The sequence below is a fragment of the Ahaetulla prasina genome, chromosome 6 (genome assembly GCF_028640845.1).
Source record: "Ahaetulla prasina isolate Xishuangbanna chromosome 6, ASM2864084v1, whole genome shotgun sequence".
In the NCBI taxonomy this organism is placed as follows: domain Eukaryota; kingdom Metazoa; phylum Chordata; class Lepidosauria; order Squamata; family Colubridae; genus Ahaetulla; species Ahaetulla prasina.
The window spans coordinates 69,785,160-69,812,055 of NC_080544.1; the positions used below are offsets into that span (position 1 = coordinate 69,785,160).

Consider the following 26,896-nt stretch of genomic DNA (forward strand, 5'->3'; position numbering starts at 1 on the left):
TGGACCCGGACTCCTGGACTCGGATGATTCAGAAAGTGAGGGAGAAGACCTGGCCAGCCCTGCTTCTCGTGAGCCCTTTCCCTCCCTGGCAGCCACTCAAAGGGAGGAGGAGGGGCCGGCAAAGTCTGATTCCATGGAGCCTCCTTCTGATTTGGCAACGCCCCAAGAACAGTTTTGGAGTGATGCAAGATTACGAAGACGTGATCGGCGTGCGCAGCAGTGGAAGAGTTGGGACAAAGCCAAGTCATAATTGTCATGCAGTGACATCTGCAGAGACTATAAATAGGAGGCGGGACTTCCTGGTTTTTTGTCTTGGACAAAGTAATGAATTCTTGTGGGCAATCTGTATCAACGGAGGGAAGAATATATTCGTGAGTAATTCTGGCCTTATCTGTAATTTCCTTGTTATCTCCAGAAACTTGGCAGGCCCGTGGGTAGACGTAGCCAGGACATTTATATATATGTAAATAAATCAGAAAAGAGGCCTCTGACTGACTCTTTGCTGGGAGTATTGGGGGAAGGGAAACAGAACAGATAAGCTCAATGTCTTAGCCACTGAGCCACCATGTCCCCATACGGAATATATGTGTATATAAAAACATGCTTGTCTTATATGAACCTCTGTGGGCAGTTGATGAAACTTCTTTATATTTGCTACTTTTGTAATCAGCCAAGGGTTAGATTATTTGTATTTTAGTTTGTATCTCTCAGATTATGCTTTCTCCAGTGCCTTTTGCATGGTGTACATAGATCCCAAACTATCGCCTATCTGTAGTATTGGTTATGAACATAAAGGGAAAAATAAATTCTGTCTATTTGCTAAAAATATTTACAGAATAGAACTGCAGGGATTCAATTACTGATGTGCTGATTCACCAAGTCTTTTGAAAATCAGCCTAAATATATCATTTGCTATTTCAAACAAAGAATCAACAACCATTGTGTATAAACAACATTATATACAAATAGTTTTCTATTACTTAATAGAAGGCTCTGCAAGTCTTTCCCAATTTCTTTAACTTTATATGCCTGTAATATACAAATAGTTTGTGCTGATATATCCTCCAGTAACAAATACTGTATTGTTTTAATACCCCATTATGTGTTCTGTGATCAAAATAGTTCTCTTCCTTTTCTCTGCAGGCTCTTATCAGACATGTACAGTCAAAAGGATACCCCAATGAACGTTTTGAACTCCTCACCAACTTTCCCCGGAGGAAACTTTCCCATTTGGACTATAACATCACATTGCAGGAAGCTGGTCTTTGTCCACAAGAAACTGTATTTGTTCAGGAAAGGAATTAATTTCCCCCTTTGTCATCTCCATGTACAGTACTAACTCAGTACATATGCAGAATTGAAAGCAGGCAGCCATTTCTCTCCCATTCTTTATGCTATTATTAACACGTGAACAAAGTGAAATTGGCAGAAAAAGTTCATTGATGCTGGAAGAAGGCTTATGTGTTCAGTAGTTTGTTGCTGTTTCAAAATAAAGTTGCCTATACATCCAGCATGCTGCAGAAGAGAACACCAAGAGCAAGAACAATTTTCTTCCCCTAAGAAAAAAAAACCTTTTCTTTAATACATTCATTTTTCAAAGGTCATATAACTAGGCATTAACGAATTCTTCAGACAGCCATGTCAATATGTGTGATTTTGTGTTTCCAATTGACATGTGCATTGTTTGGTTTTCAGCATATGTTCTTTTTCCTTGGGTTCCACATGTTTTGAAATCAGTATGCTTCCTACCGTATACTGCTGCTGGTTGCATGTAATAAATTGTCACACATTTATGGTGCACAGGCTTTTTAGGAAAGAAGTGCAGGCTTTAATGACTATGTGAAGAGATTCTGTGTTTTGGCTACAAGTCAAGAAAAAAAACAAATGATGTGCTAGATTCATTGCCCAGGTAAACTCATAAATCAGTGACCTTGCAAAAGGGGCTGTAGAATGTGAAACATGAAAATGTCTATTTTAAATTGATTTGTATGTAATGCTTTTGTTAGAGAGGAATGTGGTAATAAAGAAAAATAATACATGTACTTAGTAGTATAAAGTTGCCTTGTGTAACTCAGAACTGCAGGCTTCTTCCTTTTCACAATTAAAATTATAGAAAGGGAATTGATTTCTTTCCCCCCCCCCCAAAATGTTACCAGAAGTGAAACATTCATAGAGGTTGAATGTAAAACTTATAAAACCACTTCTTATTGTTGTTTTTGTTCGCTATTCTGCCATTTGGATATTTCTCCCATTGACATTTAGTGAACATGTGCAGATTCTGGGCCCCAACAAGCATCTTTTTTCCCCCAGAAATTTTGAAATATTTTTGAGTAACAATTAAATTTAATTACGTTAATAAAATTTAATTAAAGTACAAACCAGTAAACATGGTTTCCCAACAATAAATACAATTTGGAAAAAATAAAAAACAGCTGCTTGCCATCTTTTCTAAATGGCCAAAAAATTATAGATGTGCTCCAGATTTTATACAATGGCAACTGAGTGTTGGATCATTTGGATCTGATATTTGGTGTTAAACTGTAGTAGGACGGGTTGTATTGACATTACATTTGATTAAGCCATGTATGTGGACTTAAGGATTAAAGATACTTATACTGCATTGTAGAATGAAAAAATTTCCCTACTTATTTTTTTTCCTGTACAGATACTAGAAACAGATATAAGACAAATGTTGCATGGATTAATAAATGTTTTATACATAAGCCACAATTGCTTTTATGTTCAAAACCATGCAGCTAATTCCTAAATTAATGGCATGTAAATTAGTATTACATTCCTAAACTAATTAATAGATCCATTACTGAGCAATATGCTCACTAATGGATCTAGCTTTAAATAAGAAAAGTTTTTGAAAATCAATGCCTACAAACATTTGAGGTATAGGTAAAAAGAACAGTGAAGGTTGATGCTGTAGGTAGCTGTAAAAGTTATCTACATGTTTGTATCTATAAATACCATCTACTGTTGCTCTACCTTTTTTAAAAAATCGTCTTTCATCCTTCATTTTTCCTTCAATTTTGTTGTGACCTTTCCTGCATTACCTTTCAGAAATCTTAAAGTTCTTAGTCTGTTCCAAAAAGCTGCTCCTGTGTATGAGCTGTGTGATGTTTCATCCAAACTAATAACTTGTTTACTCATACAATTTATCATATATAGAAAACTGGAAATGTTTGTAAAAGTTCCATATGCTTAGAGAGGCCCAGGTGTTAGTAGTTATCCTGCAAATGTTCAGAACAAGATCTGCATTTTCTCCCATATTTAAAGAAAATCTTTAAAAGTCTACAGTACAATCCTTACTTTAATCAGATTGCTAAATTCATTAGCAATTTATAAACTACTGGAAGAATGGCAGTGGTAATATCCACAAATCATTAAACTGTATTTTTTAAATCTCTAACTCAAATATAATACAACAACAACAACAGAGTTGGAAGAGACCTTGGAGGCCCTCTAGTCCAACCCTCTGCCCAGGCAGGAAACCTTACACCATCTCAGACAGATGGTTATCCAACATTTTCTTAAACATTGTTTTCCTTGTTCAGTAGTTTATACCAATTTAGCCCCCCCCCCCCCCCAAATCCATGTAGGTATTACTTAGCAAATTATATCAAGGCGTCATATTCAAACTTATTCCCGACTGCTGAGCATAAGGATGTAACAGTATTTATGCCAGTTGAGCTTTTCTGGAGAAGTATTTCTACAGTTACTATAAAAAGAGGCACCTTGTGATTTACCTTCTCCTGCACCTAATCATAAACATATAGCAATAGCTTATATGTTACTTATATACTGCTTTACAGTGCTTTTACAGCCCTCTGTAAGCGGTTTACAGAGTCAATATATTGTCCCCAAAAATATGGGTCCTCATTTTACCAACCTCAGAAGGATGGAAGGGTGAATCAATTTTGAGCTGGTAAGATTCAATCTACCAAACTGCTGGCATCCAGTGATCAGCAGAAGTAGCCTGCAGTACTGCACTCTAACCACTATGCCACCACAGCTCTTTTGAATCACTTTGTTTTATTTTATTATACTAGATCAGGACTTTTCTTCAAATCCTTGCACTTAAGGCTGGCATTGCCTTAATGGAAAGTACTTTCGTTCATATATGGAGCAATTTTCAAAATTCCCTGAAATTGTACCAGCAAATTTTTGGTAGTACATTGCTGATCATTAGAGATCAGATTTCATACCCGTTGTTGTCCATGAAGCAAACAGAATGTTGCATAAGCTTAATACCAGGAAAAAATGTACCCTAGAAATTGCAGCTTGCCCATTTGGGTAATTTGCTGTTTTTGCATTGCCTTGCCAACTGCAAGCTTTAGCCAGCCCCCACTTCCCCTGAATATTGACCCTGACTTCTGTCCAATGCAGACCCCTGTAGACTCTCCTATAATACAACCCACAAGATTTCTGCCCTAGTAACTGGTGAGTGTGCTAGAGATTAGGTAAGGAGCAAACCTGTTTCTACATGTCTAATACTTCCCTTAACAAAATCTGTAAAAAGTGGAAATAGCGTTTGGAGTGAAGTTGATTCAAGCACAGAAACCAGGATAACCACAAAAATTTTCATTTAGTCAACATTTAGTTATTTTTTTTAAAACTTTTATCTTATATATCTTCCATTTATTGGTTTTTATTCTTATCCTTAAACTAGTCTGGAAGTTAAATCATGGCAACTGGACTTCTTTTTGGTTTGAAATCTTTCGCTGCTTATCTAAGTAGCTTCTTCAGTCTGAAGAAAAATAGTTTAGCAGAATATCCTTAAAGCAGTTTAGCAGAGTAGTTGAAGGCCTTATGAATGGTGGTTCTAAAACACTCTGAGAAAGTGATAACTCTAGAAAGTGTCTTCCAAATGGGAAAGCAGCACATAAATCTTAAAAACAAAATTATTATAATTGGATAATTTGAAAGTTATTGTTACTAGTATTTTTACAGGTTTTTGTTTTAAAGATTACTATTCAAGGAATATGGATAAGATTATGTAAAAGATGTTGTGAATCCTTGCCTGATTCTAGATTGTCTTCTTTTGTCTCTAGACCTAAACATCATTCCATCTTAGGCAAAATAATTTTTATATTGTTTTTCAAAAAGACAGTTTTAGCAAACACAAATAGAACCCACTGGAGGTTCTAATATTTCAGTCCTATTTCAGTTTACTATTGAAGCAGATTAGTGGTCACAGAGAACTTTGAAAGGATCTTTGGAGGACTAACACCCCTGTCCACACACATAACTAAATGATAACGCATTCCCAGCAGGAGGAGTTTAGGGTGTATCTAAACAACAATGATGTTTGATATAATTGACAAGCCTGCCATCTGCAAAATCATTTGAGATAAACTCTTCATTGTCATTGTTTCCCTTTTAAATATGTGGCATAGCTGCAGGTGTAATATTAGAAGATGAATTCAAAAGGCATTCCAAAGTCTTTTAATTAAAGTTTATCTGTTTAGAGAAATTGAGATATTAATAATACCAATATTTAACTTTGGACGATGTGATTTGGATTCTGATAAAATTGTGGTTCCTTCAAAACATTAACTTTTTAAAGTTGGATTGCTAGCTTTATATTGTTATAGCTTGAGTATGTAAAACTGTTGTCTACCCTTCTACTGGTAATAGAAGCCATTTCTTTTAATTATGATATAATTTTAAAATGAGTGGGGGAAGAGATTTCACTTGCTGTGATGAGAATGATCAAACTCAAGGCAACCTCTGATCTATATGTACAACTGCTGCATTTTTATAAATATGTGTAAATGTCCTTCCTAATGTAATATTTTGATCCTGAAAATAAATCAGACATTTTCACTAGTTTTTAGCTTGTTTGGTGTGTGTGGAATGTGGAAGGAAGGCTTTAGAGCAGAGGGGGAAGTTTATTCAAAATAAAATCAAGATACTACACAAAATCAAATCTCTTCTACACATTAGATTAAGAAATAGCTGTGATTTCAGTACAGTCATTAAGTCATTAAGGTATTTCTTAATCCGATGCTAGTGAGTATATAATTAGTGCACAATGCCAAATAAATATAGTATTCACTTGGTTACTTTTAGATATAAAAAATTAAAATCTATGTAGCGTAAGCATTTCGCTTATGCTAATTCATAATTGTCCAGAATTAGAAAAAAAGCTATTTTGAAAGCAGGCAGTTCAGCATCTGTAACTCTTGATAGGATTATATTTACAGTAACATCTGCCTAATTAACAAAATTTAGTAAAACCCTTTTTAAGGGAGATGTAGGGCAAAGGAGCACTTTCCATGAAAAAATAACTACCCAGCCACCCAAAGTATATTTTTTTACAAAACAGCTATTCTCAATATTATGTTGAAAGTTGCTGTAATAATGGCTCTTCACTAAAATTCAAACCATGAAACACATAATGTATCTTAGACTTCTCTAAATCCTCTGGCACAGGTGTATTACTTCAAAAGTAAAAACTGGACTCAGGTTAATGGGTAATTTCATTGTGCCATACTTGTGAGAATGGTATATAACAAATATATAGGCTTCTTTGATGGAGGGGATCTTCCCCGCCGCCTTGAAAGAGGCGGTGGTGAGACCCCTCCTCAAGAAGCCTTCCCTGGACCCAGCTATTTTGGGTAATTACCGTCCAGTCTCCAACCTTCGCTTTATTGCGAAGGTTGTAGAGAGTGTGGTGGCGTGGCAGTTTCCTCAGTACCTGGAGGAAGCTGTCTATCTAGACCCGTTCCAGTCCGGCTTCTGGCCCGGGCACAGCACGGAGACAGCTTTGGTCGCGTTGGTGGATGACCTCTGGAGGGCCAGGGACAGGGGTTGCTCCTCTGCCTTGGTCCTGTTAGATCTCTCATCGGCTTTTGATACCATCGACCATGGTATCTTGCTGCGCCGGTTGGAGGGGTTGGGAGTGGGAGGCACCGTTTATCGGTGGTTCTCCTCCTACCTCTCTGACCGGTCGCAGACGGTGTTGACAGGAGGGCAGAGATCGACCGCGAGGCACCTCACTTGTGGGTTGCCGCAGGGGTCGATTCTCTCGCCTCTCCTGTTCAACATCTATATGAAGCCGTTGGGCGAGGTCATCAGTGGCTTTGGGGTGAGCTATCATCTGTACGCTGATGATACTCAGCTGTACTTGTCCACCCCAGGCCACCCCAGCGAAGCTGTCGAAGTGCTGTCCCGTTGTTTGGAGGCCGTACGGGTCTGGATGGGGAGAAACAGACTCAGACTCAATCCATCCAAGACGGAGTGGCTGTTGGTGTCGGCATCTCGGTACAGTCAGCTGCAACCGCAGCTGACTGTTGGGGGTGAGTCATTGGCCCCGACGGAAAGGGTGCGCAACTTGGGAGTTCTCCTGGATGGACGGCTGTCGTTTGAAGACCATGTGGCGGCCGTCTCCAGGAGAGCTTTTTACCAGGTTCGCCTGGTTCGCCAGTTGCGCCCCTTTCTGGACCGGGATGCCTTATGCACGGTCACTCATGCTCTCGTCACCTCTCGCCTGGATTATTGCAATGCTCTCTACATGGGGCTACCCCTGAGGTGCACCCGGAGACTTCAGCTAGTCCAGAATGCAGCTGCGCGGGTGATTGAGGGAGCACCACGTTGCTCCCGGGTAACACCACTCCTGCGCAGTCTGCACTGGCTACCTGTGGTCTTTCGGGTGCGCTTCAAGGTTCTGGTTACCACCTTTAAAGCGCTCCATGGCTTAGAGCCCGGGTACTTACGGGACCGCCTGCTGTTACCTTATGCCTCCCATCGACCCGTACGCTCTCACAGAGAGGGTCTTCTCAGGGTGCCGTCCGCCAAGCAATGCCTGCTGGCGGCCCCCAGGGGAAGGGCCTTCTCTGTTGGAGCTCCTACTCTCTGGAACGACCTTCCCCCCGGTTTGCGCCAAATATCTGACCTTCGGACCTTTCGTCGGGAATTAAAAACTTATTTATTCATCCAAGCGGGACGACTGATTTTTTTAGATTTTTTAAATTTCTAAATTTTAAATTTTAAATTTTTAAATTTTCTGTAATTTTATATGGGGTATTTTGGGTTGGTCAATTTGACGGTTTTAATTCGGCCACTATTGAATAGGTATTTTAAATTGATTTTTAACTTTGTATACTTATTGCTTTTTATCTTGGCTGTACACCGCCCTGAGTCCTTCGGGAGAAGGGCGGTATAAAAGTTTAATTAATAAATAAAATAATAAATAAATAAATAGCCAATCCAAAATTGAAACTTATGTATCACTCATTCATCATTTTGGTTTAAAAGTTAAAAGGTTTTCAGATTTTCCTGTCATAAGCTTAAAATTTGCTAGTGAGATTTAAAGAGTCACCATGATGAACACTAAAACTGTAACAAAGCACTGATTCAAAGACTAATTATAATTGTCATTCTTGTGCAATATTTACATGACTTATTATGTCAGCAGACTGCTGTGAAGAACAACACAACTAGTTACCACCCACTACTTTTACAGAAACAACTCATTTATATAATTTTTGATCTTATAAAATCTATTGCTCATATTTTAAGGAGCTTCCAAATTCCCAGCCACCGGGAATTAAGTCCAACACGTTTGAGATTCACACTGTGGAAGTCTGGGTTAATTCATCCATGATCTTTCAGATGAAAGAATTTTCAAGCTCTGAATCAAAAGGATTATTTATAGACTCTGAAAGAAGATATAATACTATAGAAAGAATGCTACTCAACATTTTTGCAAAGTAGATTTCTTTTGCTTCTAGGTGGAGCAGGAAAGAATAGTTTTGTGAACTCTTTGTTGAATATTAGTGAAGATATAGGTTAGGAAAAACATAATGGTTTGGAAGGCAATTATTACCTACTACCTGCTGAGACCAAAAGCCAACTTCCTTGAATTGGATAGGTTCAGGAATAAACTGGCTCAGAATTTTGAGAACTAAAGTATGGCCATCTGAAGTATGATCCCTGATTACAGGATTACAATTTATAATGTAAGGAAACGTGAGCCACCATGGCAGAACTAGCCTAGTGTTTTTCAGGGCATTAAACTCATTATCACACATCTCCACTAATTTTGTTGGAATGCTTGAAATTTTATTAACACCTTTGTGTTTTGGAGACAATAATTCTTCTACAAATAAAATTGAGCCAAAAACTTTACAGTAGGATATATTTCATAAGTAAAACATTAGAAAAACAAATATAGATCAATCAAATTATATTTGATCCACAAAATGCCAGAAGAATTTGGAAGGCACACTTGGACTATGGTTGAACTCACACAATTTTTAGTTCATTTACTTCCAGGTTAAGGTATAGAAAAATTCATTCTTTGGTCTTTTCTGAAAATAAATTTGGGGTTTCCCTGCTTGACACACTTTTTATCCATAGTACTTCTGTGTGGACTCTCCAAGCTAATTTGGATATTTTAAACCTTTCAGGGTGCCAAGTCCTAGGTAGCTGGCAAAATAAAGGTATCAAGAATTACACAGTTTTCTTGAAGCTATGATAATCCTGGCTAACAATAGAATATTGAAAACCTTTAATAAAATCAAGAATCTCTTTGAAACACTTTGTTGTGGTCTGCCAGCCACCAGCAGAGCTCGTGGCAGACTCTGACAATGAGGAGGTTGGGAAAGAACTTGGGCCAGTGCTAGAGTCTGGGGAAGACTGATAGATGCTCTGCATCGGACAAAGAGATAGAGCCAGGGCCATTTCCCAGCCACCAGAGAGGCAGCTGGCTTTGGGTGAGGAGGAAGAACAGCTGGGGCCTGTTCCAAAAGCATGTGTGCGCAGAGCAGTCAGAAGAGGTGAGCAATGGAGGACAACTAGTTAACTTGGGAAGCAAAGCACACATGGACGCTGAATGGCTCCTCCCTGGCTGGGGAATAAATAGAAAGAAAGGGGATTGGTTGTCGTAGGAGTTCGTATTTCTGAAGATTTTGTTCATTGTGTTTCGTGCCACAAAGACTGCTTGCCAGAACTTAATTTGCAGCCTTTCAGCTGGGAGCTCACAGCCTTGCAATTATCCCAAGGAACTGATAAGATCTGTACTGCAGTTAACTCCTTGAAGGACTATTGCCTGGACTTTTCAGCGGGTGAATGCAATTAAGTCACAAGAGGCAAATAAAGAGGGATTTTTCAAAAAGCAATCTCTTGTTTCTGCTAAGGCTGGGTCAGAACACACTTTCTTGTCATATTTCTCACATGTGGACTGTTTTGCTTCTTTTCAGGAAAAATACCAAATGTTTCATCTTCCACTCTCCCAACATCTCCTGCACTGGTTGGTTGACCATGCACTCAGCTGGGAAGAGAGCTAAAAGGTTCAAATTGTTCTAAACCTTCAGCAGTTTGACTATTCTTCTCTATACTGATTTGTGATCAGTATTAATCATGTGTTATCAATGAGAGAAACTCAGCTCTCTTGAGTATCTGGCAAGAGCTTTTCCAGCCCCTAACTCTGAGATTCTAAGCTCTGAATCCAGCACATTTTGCATTGAAAGCCTTGAACACTTCATGTGGCTGAACTAGGAAAAACGTGTGCAGCAAAAGTTTTAGGGATATTGAATAACCACGGACCTAGATGGAACTAATGATACTTGTGTACTAAGCTGCACTTACGCTTTTTGCTCAGCTCCATTTTCTTTTCTCCAGATTTCCCATTGAGTTGCAATGATGGTTAAATTTTTCATATGTATAACGGCAGCTGTCTAATTTTATTCTCTAGCAAGTCAGCTAGAGATTTTTAATAAGTCTTGGACTGAGGACAATGACCATGGATGGGGCAGAGTGGACTAAAGATTTTTTAGTGTTGGTGTACAAAAATGGAAGCTATACATTTATTAAACAAAAACATGAATTATATCAGATGAGCATATCATTAGTAATAAATATGTAATCGGTTTTACTACATGTAAGAAAATCCTTAAACATGTTCATAATACAAATCTTGCTTGTGAAGTCTATTTTAATAATAGATTGCATAAGCCTTTAACAATGTAATTAACCAAGATAAAAAGCAGGGTATAAATTGAAACAATAAATGTATATATATTTATATATTTCAAATGAATATACAACATATATAACATATATAAAATTTAGCCCACATTAAAGCAAATATGTAAACTTCAGTTGTGTTTTAATTATGCAAGTGTTTGAATAAATTTTGCTCTTAATTTAAATTGGAAATAACTTAAATCTATTATGACAATCTGTAACGTAATTATACAATCTGTATAGTTAGGTCTACCATACATGAGTGGCAAAAATCTAGATGGCCTTGAAATGGCAATAAAGAAAATACTTTTCTATTTATTTTTACTACCATTTAGTGGTCCTCCTCCAATGAGCCAGTTTGATGCAGTAGTTAAAGAATCAAGTTAGAACCTGGAGAAATTGGACTTCTACATCCATCTTGGGCAAAAAGCCAGTTGGGTGACCTTGAACCACTCTCAGAAAATTTTTGCCAAGAAAACTTCAGGGACTAGTGCAAACATTTGCCAGGAGTAATTTTTTTTAAAAAAAAGATAGTTTTTTAAGCCCAAATATAAAATGTCCTTTTCACTCAGTTGAAGTTGTTTTGCCTACCTCAATGACTCTTAAACTGTTTGACTCAATTCCCCCCTTTTCCAGTCTTAAATAATGTCATTACTCCTACAAACAAAACAGACTTTTTCACACAAGGCTCTTGACAGCAATCATGAGTCACAGCCAAGCAATTCCAAATTGCTCCGTTACCTCCAGGAGATACCCAATTACCCAGTTGGTGGAATTATCCCCAATTTAAGAACTGCTGCAGTGCAGTGGTTAAATAATATATTGTCCTTTGTGGCTACAATTAAATAGTGCCCACTGAACAGTACAATATGTTTTATATTGCACGCGTTATTAAACCATATATTATTAGGACATTATTCTTCTCAAAACAAATTATATTCCAGTTGCCCAGGTATTTATATATCTTATCCGTAACATGAAAGGAAGGGGAATTGAATATCTCTAACCAAAGATTCTAATGGCTTATATATTGCCATTTTATTTTCAAGGAAACAGCTGATCTGAGTCAACCTTGGGTAAAGCGATGAAATGAAGCACTAGGCAATTGCAACATTTTCCAATTTTATTAACATCAAGCTTCCTCTTTCTGATGTTGAAATACATACACTGTATGTGAGAATGGGTGGGTTGAAACTTTTGCAAGAATATCAGCTATATTTAGATTTTTGGTGTGAGTGCAAACATGTGCATAGACTCAGATGCATAACTTTGGGGATAAAAAGAATCCCCACAACTGAAACAAAGGATACCTTTAAAGAAAGGACTAACCTCTGTAACAGGGGTCTCCAACCTTGTCAATTTTAAGACTTGTGGACTTCAACTCCCAGCTGGCTGAGGAATTCTGGGAGTTGAAGTCCACAAGTCTTAAAGTTGACAAGGTTGGAGACCCCTGCTCTGTAAGGTGAAAAACAATAATCTTTCATTAGCTACAATTTTATTTTTCAAATTCATATTGGAAGGTAGCTTATAATTAGTATTACATAAATCCAGAAAATTGCTTAAAATAAACCATGGTTTAGTTAAGATCGTTGTAAAAGGACAGTTTCTGAATCAGACCATTGATTGATCTGAGGAGTGGAGTCAAGTTAGGAGAGATTCCAAGTCTGCTCTACTATTTCTCATGATAAATTATTGACAAAAAGAAAGAATTCACAGTGTGAATTCTTTTTGTACCTTTTAGCCCAGGAATAATCCCTAGTTCATATAATCTTACTCCCAGGTACAATACACAGAATTGTAATCTCTGCTTTCATGACAAAGCCACTATCATGATCAGTTAGGCCTCCCTCAATAAAAGCTGATAGTCTTAAGTATTATCAGATAGGATCAGACTCTTTACAACTTAATTGCAACAGGATGATATGGCTACTCCCCTAGAATCAGCAATTATATTTTTAAGTATATGGCATGTTGCAAGACTGTTGCGTGTAAGTTCACTATGCATATGCCAGTTCCTCACACAAGCTTTTAAAGTTTATTACTCATTTCCGACCAAGAAATTTTTTCTCCTAAAATTACATTAAGTTTCCATAATGGGGAGATACAGCATGTGATTGATGTGTAAAAATTGGGAAGTTCAAACCTAACCATCTAGGGATGAAGAAAAACAGGGGCACTGATGCTTTCCTATATTCTGAAGGCTATAAATAGTCATCAATTTTTGATGCCTTGTCTAGAAAAACTTCTATCACCTCTAGCAATACTGGCAATAATTATTGGTTGGAAGAAGCTCTAAGTGGCCCTACAACTCCTTTCATCTGCATTCAGTTTATCAAAAGTAAGTAGAAAACTTCTGAAGAAGGAATTTTCAAAGTTCTGATTAATTTGTTTGGAGGGAGAGGAAATAAAAAACCTTTTACAAAGAAAACCTAAACTATGGTTTGCTTTGTCATTTCCCTCCCTAAGGAGGTTCAAGGCTTTTCTAGGAGAATTCAAAATACTGCAATTTTGTGCTACATTGCTATACAGAAACCAGACTTTATTCCCACTTTGACAGGGGAATACGTTGCTATTGGGAGCATTGGAATATTATTTTTATCCCTTTAAATAATATTTAAAGTAGTATAAAAGACTGGTAACAAGCTAAGGAGTTGCAGTAAGCAATTCTATAAAGAATTTGCTGGTCCATTTCAAGGTAACTGAGCAAAATCAAAGAAGCTAATTACAGTAAAGACCAATGGCTTACATATTGTGGTTAGCTATAGATGCTGCTTCTATGGATGTTATGACTTATCACCAATATTTTCCTACATGTTGTGATGGAGAACACCTGTCCCAGCAGGCTTTTACATGTGAGAACCACATGAGATGTCCATCGTGCGAGAGTGTGAACAGGAGGAGGGGAATATGTTTGGTTGTCCCAAAGGTGCATTTTAAAAAGGCAACTGGACTTTGTTTTTCCTTGAAGACATTTCACTTCTCATCCAAGAAGCTTCTTCAGTTATGGTGGAGGATGGAAGAATTTATATTCCTTGCAGTCATTTGGTTGTTAGCACTCATTCTAAGAATCGTTGAGGCCACTTGGAGGTTTATCTATGCCCTCGGGTTAAAATAGTGCAAACGGGTGTGGAACCTTCTTGGAACTGCTGAAAAGACTGTGTTGTAAGCAGGAGACGAGGTGGTAGAGACATGACACCACCTATTTCCTGTTTACAACACAGTCCTTTCAGTTGATATTTTCAATGTACAAATGATTTGCTGCTGACAGTGCTAAGCAAGCTTCAAAAGAACTGAGACAAGATACTCTCTATAGAGGCAAAATGTTGCTTCCTTCTGGTATAAACCAGTGCAAGCAGAACATGTTAGGAAGCTTGAGTACTGCCAGTAAGCAGCCCCGTAACGGTTTGGTAGGTGCAGTTTAGATCAGAAATGTATCATAGACTGGCAGAATCTTGAACTATCACTGTCTTTACCCTCAGTTAGCATGCTTACTACTCCAGGATTCAACCTCTTGAGGACAAGGAGGGGATGTTATTTTTTTTCCCTCTGTTTCCTTTTTTTCCAGGACTCTCTTCTGCAATGTGTGTGGGGACTTGTACTCGGATCTTGGGCCCATGCCTCCTTATCTTGGGCTTTCTTTCCATTGCTGCTAATATTCTCCTGCTCTTTCCCAATTGGGAGTGGTGTTACCTAAGCCTGGGCCAAATATCCAAGAGGGCAATGCTAATGCCAGGGGTATGGGGAGGAGGTCTGCTGGTAAGTAGACTATTTTTTAATATATCCTGGCCAAGAATCTGTGAGAAATAATGAATTCATATTGTGTATATACATGCATATGTATATTTTATTGTTTTCTTAGTAACCTTTTTGTTGGGTAGTATATTTGAATAGAACAGGAAACCAGAGTTTACACATTTGCTGATATAAGCTGAATTCATGCTTTATGTTCAGGCATGGTTTGTTTGTATGTTTGTCTTTTGGTGCCTTTGAGTATTGGTTCTGGTGACTGCCTGGATAGGTCCCTGCAGTTTTATTGGTAATGCTTTAGAAATGGTTTGCCCATGACTTCTTCCTAGGTTTGTGCTAGCCTCCCAAGACGATAAGATGAGCTAACAGAATCTTGCAAGCCTGAAAGTACAAGTCTCCATTGTCTCTTTTTACTGTCTGATTACTTAGAGCAGATCTTTTCTAAATTTCATTCCCTGCCTGTTGTTCAGTTGTGGGTTCCTCCCCTTTTTCTCCTATCATTTTCTAGGCAGCATCTCTTCCTTTTCCATTTTCCAAGGCCTCACATTCCATAAGAGAGAGAGAGAATGGGAGTGGCCCAAGGGCACCCAATTGTCTTTGGGCCTAAAGTAGGCCTGTAATTCATAGTCTCCCAATTTTCAGCCTGGTGCCTTACTCACTACACCAGATTAGCTCTCATAGTTTGTTTAAATATAATTAAACATGTTTAACCATGATTTTATTAACCAAACCATAATTGGCTGAGCTCAACATACTAAGAATCCATCATTTATAATGACATAACACATTAAATCCAAACCAAATTGAACTATGGTTTAGTGCAATGTATAAACTCATTAAATATGAATCATTGATTGCTAGGGTATCCAATAACCATCTATCCAGCAATTGCTTCATAAACTGTAAAAAGAAAAGTTTACTAAGCTATTGCAATCTATGCTACTGTAGTCAGCAAATTTTTCTGTGTATTTAGTTGAACTTTTGCTTTTTCAAACTGTCAGTTAAGTTTCTATTCTTTGAGCCATAATAAAAAAAGGGTGTATTCAATTTACGATATTGACTCACATTCATCCTTTCAATCCACAGATCCTGGAAACAGCTCATCTTTATTCACACATTTTGAGGAATACCATATTAGGGACCCATAATTTTCTATGAATGTCAATCTTAAATTGCCATTACTTCCACACAGCTTAGTGAAGTGAAACAATTTTAGTACATTAAAATTAGTTCTGCTTATCCCTGAAAGTAAACCAGCTTCCCTCAAGGTGGGAGCTTCTGGAAATATTGGGATTGTAACTCTAAAAATTCTCCAGGCTTTGGACCACAGACCTATTTTATAAATTCTATATCAGAAATATTTTGCACTGGATTAAGCCAGCCTTATCTGAGCTGCAAAAAACTGGGCAACTACACATCGTCAGCAAACAGTTTGAGTTTGCTGCCATCAGATAGCCATCTGGATTTTTGCAACTCAAGCCTGGGAAGGTCTACATTAGATACTAGTAACTCATGATTGTGAATCCTCTTGTAGCCATGTTTTCTTCCTTTTTATTTCTGCAAAATGTTGTAAAGTTTCTTCCATTTCTGTCATAGCCTAGAAATGGACAAGGATTAAGGTTATTTTTAAAAGGCTTGTTCTAACCAAGCATGTTAAGTATGGCTACTCTGTCATCATAGGGCTATGATTAAGGGAAAATATGAAGATCTAAGAGATGGTAAAGTTGTTGGACTAAGACTGGGGAGACTCATATTCAGTCCTGGATGCTCATACATTACTTTTAAGCTACTCACGATCTTCTAGCTTATCCTGCTCACAGGGTTCTTTCTACTGGGATTAAAGTAGAAGAGGGTCTATTGTGTTTCCTTTCCAGGAAAAGGAAAATGAACACATGAGTAATTAATATAAGACGGCTCCACATAGTAATAATAAGGGAGAAAAACGCCAAATCCAGCCTAAACATTTAGGTGACTGTGTGACGAACCTTAATAATAACATCTCAAAATAATATCCTTTATAAACTCTGACTGTAGGGCACTAGAGAATACTGCTCATTTCAAACTACATCCTTGTAGGTTTTTCCTGCTGCAATTCAGATCACAGGTATTGGATGGAGGTGGAAGTACTTCAGCAGCTCAGGAATTCGCTGCAAGGTAAGAGAGATGTGAATGATGACTCTTTCTGTGGATAAAAACTTTCCAGTTTTAATTAGTAGATCTTGGGGGAATTTCTCACTCTATGTCAGAAATAATTCGAGTTTCCCATAGTTGGAAAAAGCAACAGAGTAGAGAGAACTTAAATAGTTACACCCTCAGAGAAAAGAAGCATCCTAAAATTAATATTGTCTGTTTTGTTTTCATTAGCCTTCTTCTAGATTCATGGATGTGGTAGAAAAGTAAAATATAGTATATCTATTCTATTTCATGATACTGTGAAGTTATATCCTGCAGTAAATATATAAGCCAGATTTTATGCATTTATATTTTGCATGTCCCCCAAAACATCAAGGATGGTAAATATAGAAGGAGGTTGCCTCATTTTAGCTTCATAACATATCTATGGGAGTGATTAGGCTGAGAGAGAACAATTGCCTGAACTTCATGGATTATCCATTACACCTGAGTAAAGGTCTGGTAAATACCAGACTCTGGTATTTCTGATTCAACTTTTCCTTCCCTACTGTTCTACATAAAGTCCTTAGTTTTCAATTGGAAGTTGTTTGTGAAGTTTTGTTCCTTTTTTTCTTGTTTTCCTCCCCAAAAATGGTAGATGCATCTTATAGTCTGGAGCATCTTGAACTCTGAAAAATACGGTACATTCATCCCCTCTCCACCCTATCATTTTCTATAAAAATCTGTTTCTGGTTACTGTTTTCTTTAAACTGCGTTATTTCAGTAGTACAAATAAAGGGAGGATATCATTTGTATTTGCCTTTGCAAAGAACTGAAGGCTGAAATCCATAATACTGTAAAATCATATAGCTGAAAGGGTCCAATCCTCAATTCAGCAGAAGAATCCAAAGCAGAGTATCCCCACAGGTGGCTGTCCACCCTCTCCTTAAGTATATCCAAGGGAGGAGCCTGATGCTATTCTCAGTAATTGCTTCCACTGCTAGCAGTCTCCTGTCATCAGGCAAGTTTTTTTTAAAAACGTTGAATCTGAATCAGCACCATTCTGTAACTGTTTCCTTCATCCAACTCTAATTCAAATCTAAATCTGCACAGTATGTTCTCCATTCTGCTCCCCTGTCAGGAGCAGTTGAAGCTGGGGAAAAATGGCACCTGAAATGAAACAGATGTCATGTTTAATTTGTTCTTGAAATGTTGCAGAGCCAGTCTCCATCTTACCGCTTCACAGTTCTGAGGCTAATAGATATTGTCGTGTATATTTGAAGTTAATGTCTGTGCCTCTTTTGCCTACAGATGTTTCTTTCCATTCTGCTATCAGGACTGGCCCTCCTGGGATCAGCGGCTTGTTTTATTTTGTCTGGTTCAGGCTTGACAGAGGGGCCGCTCTGTCTCTATAATTCCACCCTCAATGATAACAAGGTGCAACTGTGGGGCTACCCATTTCTTGAAATGGACTACCATGTCTTCAACAATGGGTAAGGTGACTGAAGTTCATGGCCAGTTTATACATATTGCTTAGCACATATTATTTGAGATACAGTTTTGCTTTAATAATTCAAACTTGCAGATAGCCTTTAGGTAGGTTCGGAAAACCATTCCTTGTAGTGTTTCATATTAGAAATGGTCATGCTTTATACTGAAAATGAATGACAAGTACTTAAATAGAAGATCTGCGTAGGACAGCTGACTTCCATCTAGCACTATCCTGAGGTTTTAGAATTTAGTATTTCCCAAAATTTTAGCCATACCAGTAACATTCTTGAAGTGGTAGCCATGATACAGCTGGGGAGAAGGCTGAGGTGGATGGCCAATTGAACTGGAATATGGAAAAAGGAAAAAGGTTTTAAGAGCATTTAAAAGTATCCTAAATAAAGACAGTAAATCAGTGCTAGCATTGTTGTTATTATATTTGGTTAAAATTTAGTGTCCCAAGCTTACTCAGTCAATGCAGAGAGATATTTATGAGGCAATGCAATTAGGAAGGAACAGATTAGCTGACAAAAAAATTTTTTAAAAAACTTTTAAAAAACTTTTTTAAAAATTTTTTTTAACCAAAAACTTTCTACTATTGACCTCACCCCATTCCTAAGAGGACCATAAGGGGCGTGCGTAAGCGCACAAACGTGCCTACCGTTCCTGTCCTATTGTTTTTCTTTTCTTCTTCATATATATATATATATATATATAGACCTACATATATATATATATGTAGATCTTTGGTTATTCGGGTTTTCTCCCGCGTAAAATTGGAAGTGTCTTGGCGACGTTTCGACGAAGTCTCATTCGTCATCTTCAGGCTTCAGCTTCGTGCTTCTGGGAGCAATGTGTGATCGCAGCTGTTTCTTCCTTTTAACTGCTGGTGGGGGTTTGAATTGATTGGGTGGGAGCTTGGCTGTGCTCTGATTGGATGGGGGTTTTTTTGTGCTCTGATTGGCTGGGGGTGTGTCCTGTGTTGGTGGGGGCTTGCTTGTGCTCAGTTTAGTCTGTGTTGCAGGGGGATTTGAACTGGTGAGCTGCATAGCTATTGTTTGGCTTTGTGGTCGTGCTACATCTTCATAGTGGGTGTCAGTCTGCTGCATGTATGGATTGGAGGGGTTTGAAATGGCTAATGTTGCAGCTGCGGTCTGGCTTCTGGTCCTTGGTCGTGCTTCATGATCAGTGTGGGTTTGGGTCTGCTTTCTGGGTGGATGTGCGGTGGTGACATCCTGTGTGGACCTCGTGAGTGTGGGTCTGGTGTCATTCCTCGTGTTAGGGACTCGTTTGTCAATAAGGGCGGGTTTCCAAATGGCTGGTAGGCGGGAGGTGTCATCTCGTTTGTTCATGCTGTGTGGGCATTTTTCTATCTCAATGGCTTCTCTGATTATTCTGTTGTTAAAGTGTTCAGTTTTGGCGATAGTTCTGGTCTTTTTAAGTCAATATCATGTCCTGTGACTTTAAAGTGTTGGACCAGGGAAGAAGTTGGTTCCTCTTTTTTGAATGAGTTCTTGTGTTCTTCAATGCGTGCACTTATTCTTCTGTTGGTTTGTCCAATGTATGTGGTGGGGCAGGCGGTGCATGGGATTTCATATACTCCTTGATTTTCTAACTCAATTTTGTCTTTGGGGTTTCTTAGGATGGTGGATATTTTTCTGTTTGTGCAGAATGCTGTCTTGATGTTGTGTTTGTGGAGGATCTTGCTGATTCTGTCTGTGGTGCCTTTTATATATGGGAGGAGGGCTGTGCCGTTTTCTTGTTCTCTGTCTTGAATTTTAGTGGGGGGTTCTTTTTGGATTAGCTTGGTAATCTTATTTGTTTGGAATCCATTGGATGTTAGTACGTTAGTGAGAGTGTCTAGTTCGGGTTTTAGGTGTTGTTCATCAGCTAAGCATTTTGTTCTGGAGATGAGTGTCTTGGCTACGGAGTTGATCTGTGCTGGGTGGTGGTGTGAGAGTGCGTGCAGATAGCGGTTTGTGTGTGTTTTCTTCTGGTAGATGGTGTGTCCTAGGGAGCCATTGGGTTTCCTGTAGACTAAGACATCCAGGAAGGGAAGTTGGTTATTAACTTCTGTTTCCATGGTGAACTGTATTTTGGGGTGTAGGCTATTGAGGTGTGTGAGGAAGTTGTCAAGTTTTTCTTTCCCGTGTGGCCAGATTATGAAGGTGTCGTCTACATATCTGAGCCAGAGTTTGGGTTTGTGATCAGATTTTTCTAGAGCTTGGGTTTCAAAGTGTTCCATGTAGAGATTGGCAATGACAGGTGAGAGGGGTGATCCCATGGGTGCTCCTTCTACTTGTTTGTATTTTTGTCCATTATAGATGAAGTATGTGTTGGATAGGCAGTGGTTGGTCAGATCTAGGATGTGCTTGGGGGGGTTATATTTGTTTTGGATAGCTGTCAAGGCTTCTTTGATTGGCACTTGGGTGAAGAGGGATATGACATCAAAGCTCACGAGTAGGTCGCTGGGCTGTAAGTTTTGTTTCTTTATGATCTCTATGAACTGGAATGAGTTTTTTACGTGTGAGGCGATGGATTCTGCATAGGGCTGTAGTTGTTTGGCGAGAAATTTGGCTAGGTTTTGTAGAGGTGAGCCTATGGAGCTGACTATGGGTCTAAGTGGGGTTCCTTCTTTGTGTATCTTCGGGAGACCATAGAGCTTAGGGCATCTGGATGATTTCTCTCTGCAACACAGACTAAACTGAGCACAAGCAAGCCCCCACCAACACAGGACACCCCCCCAGCCAATCAGAGCACAAAAAAACCCCCATCCAATCAGAGCACAGCCAAGCTCCCACCCAATCAATTCAAACCCCCACTAGCAGTTAAAAGGAAGAAACAGCTGCGATCACACATTGCTCCCAGAAGCACGAAGCTGAAGCCTGAAGATGACGAATGAGACTTCGTCGAAACGTCGCCAAGACACTTCCAATTTTACGCGGGAGAAAACCCGAATAACCAAAGATCTACATACAAACACCCGCGAAAACCTCAGAAAACAAATATATATATATATATATATATGCTTAATACCTCCTAATATTTACTCATATATATGTTTATATACTATATAATCTTTTTATATGATGTTGTGACAAAATAAATAAATAAATAAATAAAAGTGCTGGATATTTAGTAGGCTAATAAAGTTTTAATATTTTAGAACTGTATACAGGAAAAAATACTATTAATTGAGGACTCCTCCCCTTCCCCCGTAACTCTGCTTTAGAAAAAAATTCTACAACTTACTTAAAATCTGCTTCTTTCAAGGGTTCAGAATTACCTGTATGATCCTTCCCTTTGGAATTCAGTTTGCATCAAGCCACAGAATATTGTTGGCTGGAATGTGTATTTCTTCTCTTCCCTCCTAGTCATCAGCATGGTTGAAATGATCCTGGCTGCTCTCCAAATTATCAATGGCTGTTTTGGGTGTGTCTGTGGTTTATGTGAACAGAAGAAATAGGCAACTTTTGGAAGTGTTTTTAACCTTTGGATCATTTGTACAGATCAGATTACAAAGATATGTGATAACTTTATTTACAGTTATATCTTTCGTCACTCTGTTCATGTAAGAACAGAGAAGATGTTGACACCCGCCCCCCAATAGTGATCCCCCATTACCAATCCTCCAGGGTATCACAGGAGAACTAATAGAATTAATTTGTAGCAGTCACTATCAGGCCATAGAGACTGAAACTGCTGTTACTATAGATGTTCTCACAGAGCTAGAGAGCAAGGAAGCTGATTTTGATATGAGTTTATAATTAGTAATATGGTATTGTGGTGTATATTTATACCAGAAGTGGGTTTCAAATCCCGTCGCTACTGGTTTGCTCATGGGTGCAGAAGCTTCTGTGCATGCGCAGAAGTGTCCAGGTAGGTGGGCGGAGCCTCCCGCCACTGCCGCTACTAGTTCACCCAAACCGGGGAGAACGGTAGCAACCCACCACTGATTTATACACATATTTATTTGTGTTTCTGTTTATAAGAAACCCTTAACTGTTACGCTAAATGTTTTTAATCCTAAGAATCCTTTTGTTTATGTGAGTGAATGAGACATCAGCCAGAAAGTACTGTGATTTTTCTGAGATATAGAAAGGAGGCCTGAATGGAAAATGCTCACTTCCAATTCAGATTAAGGCAGATCCCTTGATTTTAAGGTCTACTTTCTACCTCATAGGTGGTCCCCAACCTCTAGAAGGCCAAACCTGGGGAACAACTTTGGCCTGAATTCATGTCATTTTTGCCCAAAGTAGCAAATGAAAAGAAGTGGTGACCAAGACCATTAATCTGAGAAAGGATAGAAGTTTTGCTTTTTAAAACAGGAATGGGCAACACAGAATCCTCTAACTATTTCAAGGATTAAAACCCAAGCTGGACTAGCTAATGCCAAACATTGGGAGAGACATAGTCCCAAATATCTTTTATTATGAAACATGGTAGAAAATTTCCCAAGGAATCGAGGTCAGAATAGTACAATATGTTAAACTTTCGTGTCTGATATTTGAATAGTATGTCCATGTATATGTATGTCCATGCTTGGGATATGGGAAACTAAGCAGTACATCTGTCAATACTTTGATGAAGCTGAGGGCTAAATAGTCCCAGTTGCCATTTCTTTTCTAATCCTTTATCTCTCTTCACCCCATCACCCAATAGCAAACTTAGAAACCACTGGGAAGCACAAAGAGTCAAAACTGGCAAGAGAGACTATCGTGTTTTTCTTTCATTTGAATGCTTTAAAAATACAGTTAAAAGACACCTTCAGATGGTGCCTTGGCAGCACATACTCCCTAATCCTTCAGTATTTTATGTATTTTAAATGCTACTCTTCCAACACTGGCAGGAGCATGTTTTTGTCAGAAAGAGAAAAGCAGCACTGGAAGCATTACCCTTTTGTACTTGTGTGTGGTATCACAACACACACACAAAAAGGGCTGGCTTGCATCACAATATCATGACACTGCTTCCATCATTCTGCCCCAATCCCTCTTGCTGTGCCAGCTATCCCTTCAGGCCTAGTGAAATTGTACAGAAGTTATCAGATACTGTAACCATATTCATAGCCTTCTAAAATATTTACTGGCACTGCAGTAGCCAAAAAGAAATGCTGCTAGGGAGCAAGGATGACCTAAAATACTAGTGTATTTTAACCTTGGCAGGTTAAAGATACAGTTAGAGATACAGTATGGACAACTCCCAGAATTCCTTAGCCAGCAATGTTCTCTGGGGAATTCTGGGAGTTGAGATCAATACATCTGAAAACTGCCAAAGATGATAAATATTGGCCTACACTATGTGATCTTGGGTTTCAGCCACTCAGAGTCATGTATATGAGATAGCTACATAAATCTAACAAACAATCCTTCCCCTAGAAGAGTAGATTGAAAAGAACGTTGTTATGTTTAAGAGAGAACGTTACTTTGAGCTGCACAATCTATTTCTCTTCTTTCAAGTTTTTCGAACTGCATCAAAAGTGTTGCCCACATTATGATCAGATTTTGTTTTTATTGTCTCCATAATAGCTCCTCTTATTGATGAAAACTGCTGAAAACCTATGTACTTAAATATCAAATAAAGATATTTTATTTTTGCAACATTTCTTCAAAAATATTTTTTCCCATAAGTGTGTGAATCAAACTTTTCCACGTACATTATTCAACGTCAGTGCTGCTCACTCATTCTTTATATTTAAGACGCCAGAAGCCATTTCTTATCCAGAGTAGATAATTATTAAATAGCAACTTTTCTTTTCTTTTTAAAACATTCTTGTTAATTGTGATATAAGCCTTTCAAGGAAGAAGGGCTGACAACTTCACTTTAGGCAGAGAAATGTGTCGAGGGAAGCAATACTGAGACCAATAGCAAGTTATTTCTGTTTGAGAGAAATAACTGCACTCAGACCCTGAACAGAAGGAAAAAAGGAAATACACATCTATATATACCTTGTACAGATAAAGAAGGAAAGCACATAGAGGTGAGGAGATGGTAGGGTTTAACCAGGCTTGGGCAGGACACCATCCTGTTGCAGTCACTCTAGAACAGAGGTCTTCAAACTTGGCAGCTTTAAGAATTGTGGACTTCAACTGAAGTCCACAAGTCTTAAAACTGCCAAGTTTGAAGACCTCTGCTCTAGAACTTTGTATCAGCTGTTCTCATTTCTATAGGGCATTTACTTGAATTCTCCTCCTTGAAATAGCTATACAGCAGAAGCACATACTTGCCTTCCATTCTCGAAGTGGGATAATATGATATGGTAGTGGATGGGATTGCACCAGAGATGGGTTTCTGCAGGTTCTGACCAGTTCTGGAGAACCGGTAGCAGAAATTTTGAGTAGTTCAGAGAACTGGTAAATACCACCTCTGACTGGCCCCGCCCTATCTATTCTCTGCCTCCTGAGTCCCAGCTGATCAGGAGGAAATGGGGATTTTGCAGTAAACTTCCCCTAGAGTGGGGTGGGAATGGAGATTTTACAGTATCCTTCCCCTATCATGGCCACACCCACAGAACCAGTTGTAAAAAAAAATTGAAACCCACCACTGGATTGCACCTCTTTCTTTCACTCCAAATGACTTGGAAGGAAATTATGAGAAAGGGAGCATCAATCCTGTTCCTTCCCCCAAGCCACCTAAACTCAGAGAGTCCTGCTCCGCCCCAGATCTGATCACCAAACAGAAACCCTACTGCTGCCCTGCAGAAATATATCAGATTTGGGATTTCAGGAGCTGGATCTATAGCAACCACTGTCTCAAAATGGCATGCAAGGGCTGAAAGGGAAAGCCAAAGTTACATTATACATACATACATATATATATACATATACATATATATATATATATATATATATATATATATATATATATATATATATATATATATATATATATATATATATATACTCACACACACACACACACACACACACACACACACACACACACACATACACACATATATACATACATATATACATACATACATACATATATATATAATGGAATATACCTAATGGAAGGGCTATATGTGACCTTTCATGAGTTCAATATTTTCTGACCTAAACAACATACACCCAAAGAAAAGACCAGCTGTGCCAAAGGGGAACCTCATCTCTCTGGCCATGGTGATCCAGAGCCTTCCAGTCAGAGAGAAGGGGGCAGCACTGTAATCAGAGGGCCAAGTGGAACCCAGTAGATCAGCCACTTCCAGAGGTTGTTCTTTGGTGCATGCTGGAAAGTTCAGGTGGGAGTTGTCCTGTATTCCAGAGGAGGGGAAAAAAGCAGCTATCCAGATCACACATCTTGACTAGGTTCAGCTGCTCCTGAAGACTGTAAATGAGAGGAGGGCTCTGCTGTGAAGATATGTGCAGACTGCAACATTAATGAGTATCTGTGAGCTGGGCAAGGAACCCAGAAATATTGACCTGCAAGGGATGTGACTGCTATAGAATAGAATGGGCATGGCAAAAAAAATGGGAGGGGGGAAAAGGAGGTTTGCACAAAATAAATGCATTTAAACATTTTCTTATCATGCTAACAGATCATTTGCTTAATCATCCTTAATTTAATAGAGATAACTGGATTCTCACAAATTACCCACTAATAGTAAATCTTAAAGTAATGTATGAACCTAATCACATATTGCAATACTATACTCCATCACACCCAGCCATCAATAAATCTGGAGATAATCTGGTGAAACTGACTAGGTGTTCTTTTGTCACTAGTTACTGAAGACTAGCTGTAGAGCACAGTCAATTCTGCCTCTAATAAGAATCAGGTACACAGACAAAAATGCTCATACAAGGAAATGTCAAAACAGTTCAATTTTGCTTCACTTGGCCCTTCAGAAGATTTATCCAGGATCATCCACAGAATGTAGTCAAAAACATCAAGATGATGACTATAGCAGTACAATCAAAACTACATTTGTGTTTTATGTGTGTCATGACATTTCCCACCATATTTCATGCCAGGCAATGTTGTTGCAATATTACCTCAATCTGTGTTATTATAATGTGATCACAAACCCCTTCATATCATTTACATCAGACATGTACAACCTATGGACTGCATGCTGCTCTGGATAACTAATAATACAGTCCTACAAGCTCTTAAACCGTTAACATTATAATGTGATTTATATACATTATATTTTATATGTGGCCCAAGATAGTTCCTCCTCACTAAGTTCACCCTAAGCAAGCCAAAAATTTGGACACCCATGCCCTAGAAGCTCCATTGAAGTGAATGTGCCCTAACATTTGTAGGGAAAATACAAAGGAGATACTGGAGATGGGTGGTGTCTACTGTCTTAAGACCCACTCTTTTAAGGGGAAATCAGGAGATTCTGGCAGTTCAAATGAGTATAAAGTTTTATTGCAAGTTTAAACTCTCTACAAGAATCTGAACTACTAGCAGTTGAAGGAAATGAGTGGGAATTAAGGCATTCAAGAAGGGCTGCACTTAGATCTCTTGTAGGCACAACATTTGACCCCTCTTTTGAGCTCAGCCTGGTCATCTCCTAAAAAACCATTAAAAAAAATGAAACTGATAATGACAAGACTAA

At 38.5% G+C, this 26,896-nt stretch overlaps 2 protein-coding genes across 6 annotated transcripts in view; both read left to right on the plus strand.

Annotated features, from left to right (window-relative positions):
- The window catches only part of UBXN7 (UBX domain protein 7), a 40,706-nt gene extending 34,871 nt beyond the window's left edge, over positions 1 to 5,835 (plus strand). For all 5 annotated transcript variants that reach the window (XM_058188092.1, XM_058188094.1, XM_058188093.1 and 2 more), the window contains one exon: positions 1,144 to 5,835. In XM_058188092.1, the coding sequence (XP_058044075.1) occupies positions 1,144 to 1,305 (162 nt within the window). In that variant the 3' untranslated portion in view covers positions 1,306 to 5,835. The remainder of the gene's footprint in view (positions 1 to 1,143) is intronic.
- A 7,324-nt stretch (positions 5,836 to 13,159) lies between these two features.
- Positions 13,160 to 23,879, plus strand: TM4SF19 (transmembrane 4 L six family member 19). Its single transcript, XM_058189213.1, is given in 6 exon segments — positions 13,160 to 13,219; positions 13,222 to 13,318; positions 14,546 to 14,736; positions 16,804 to 16,881; positions 18,151 to 18,332; positions 21,601 to 23,879. Coding segments are annotated over 6 exon segments (801 nt in total). The 3' UTR covers positions 21,794 to 23,879.
- The last annotated feature ends 3,017 nt before the right edge of the window (positions 23,880 to 26,896 follow it).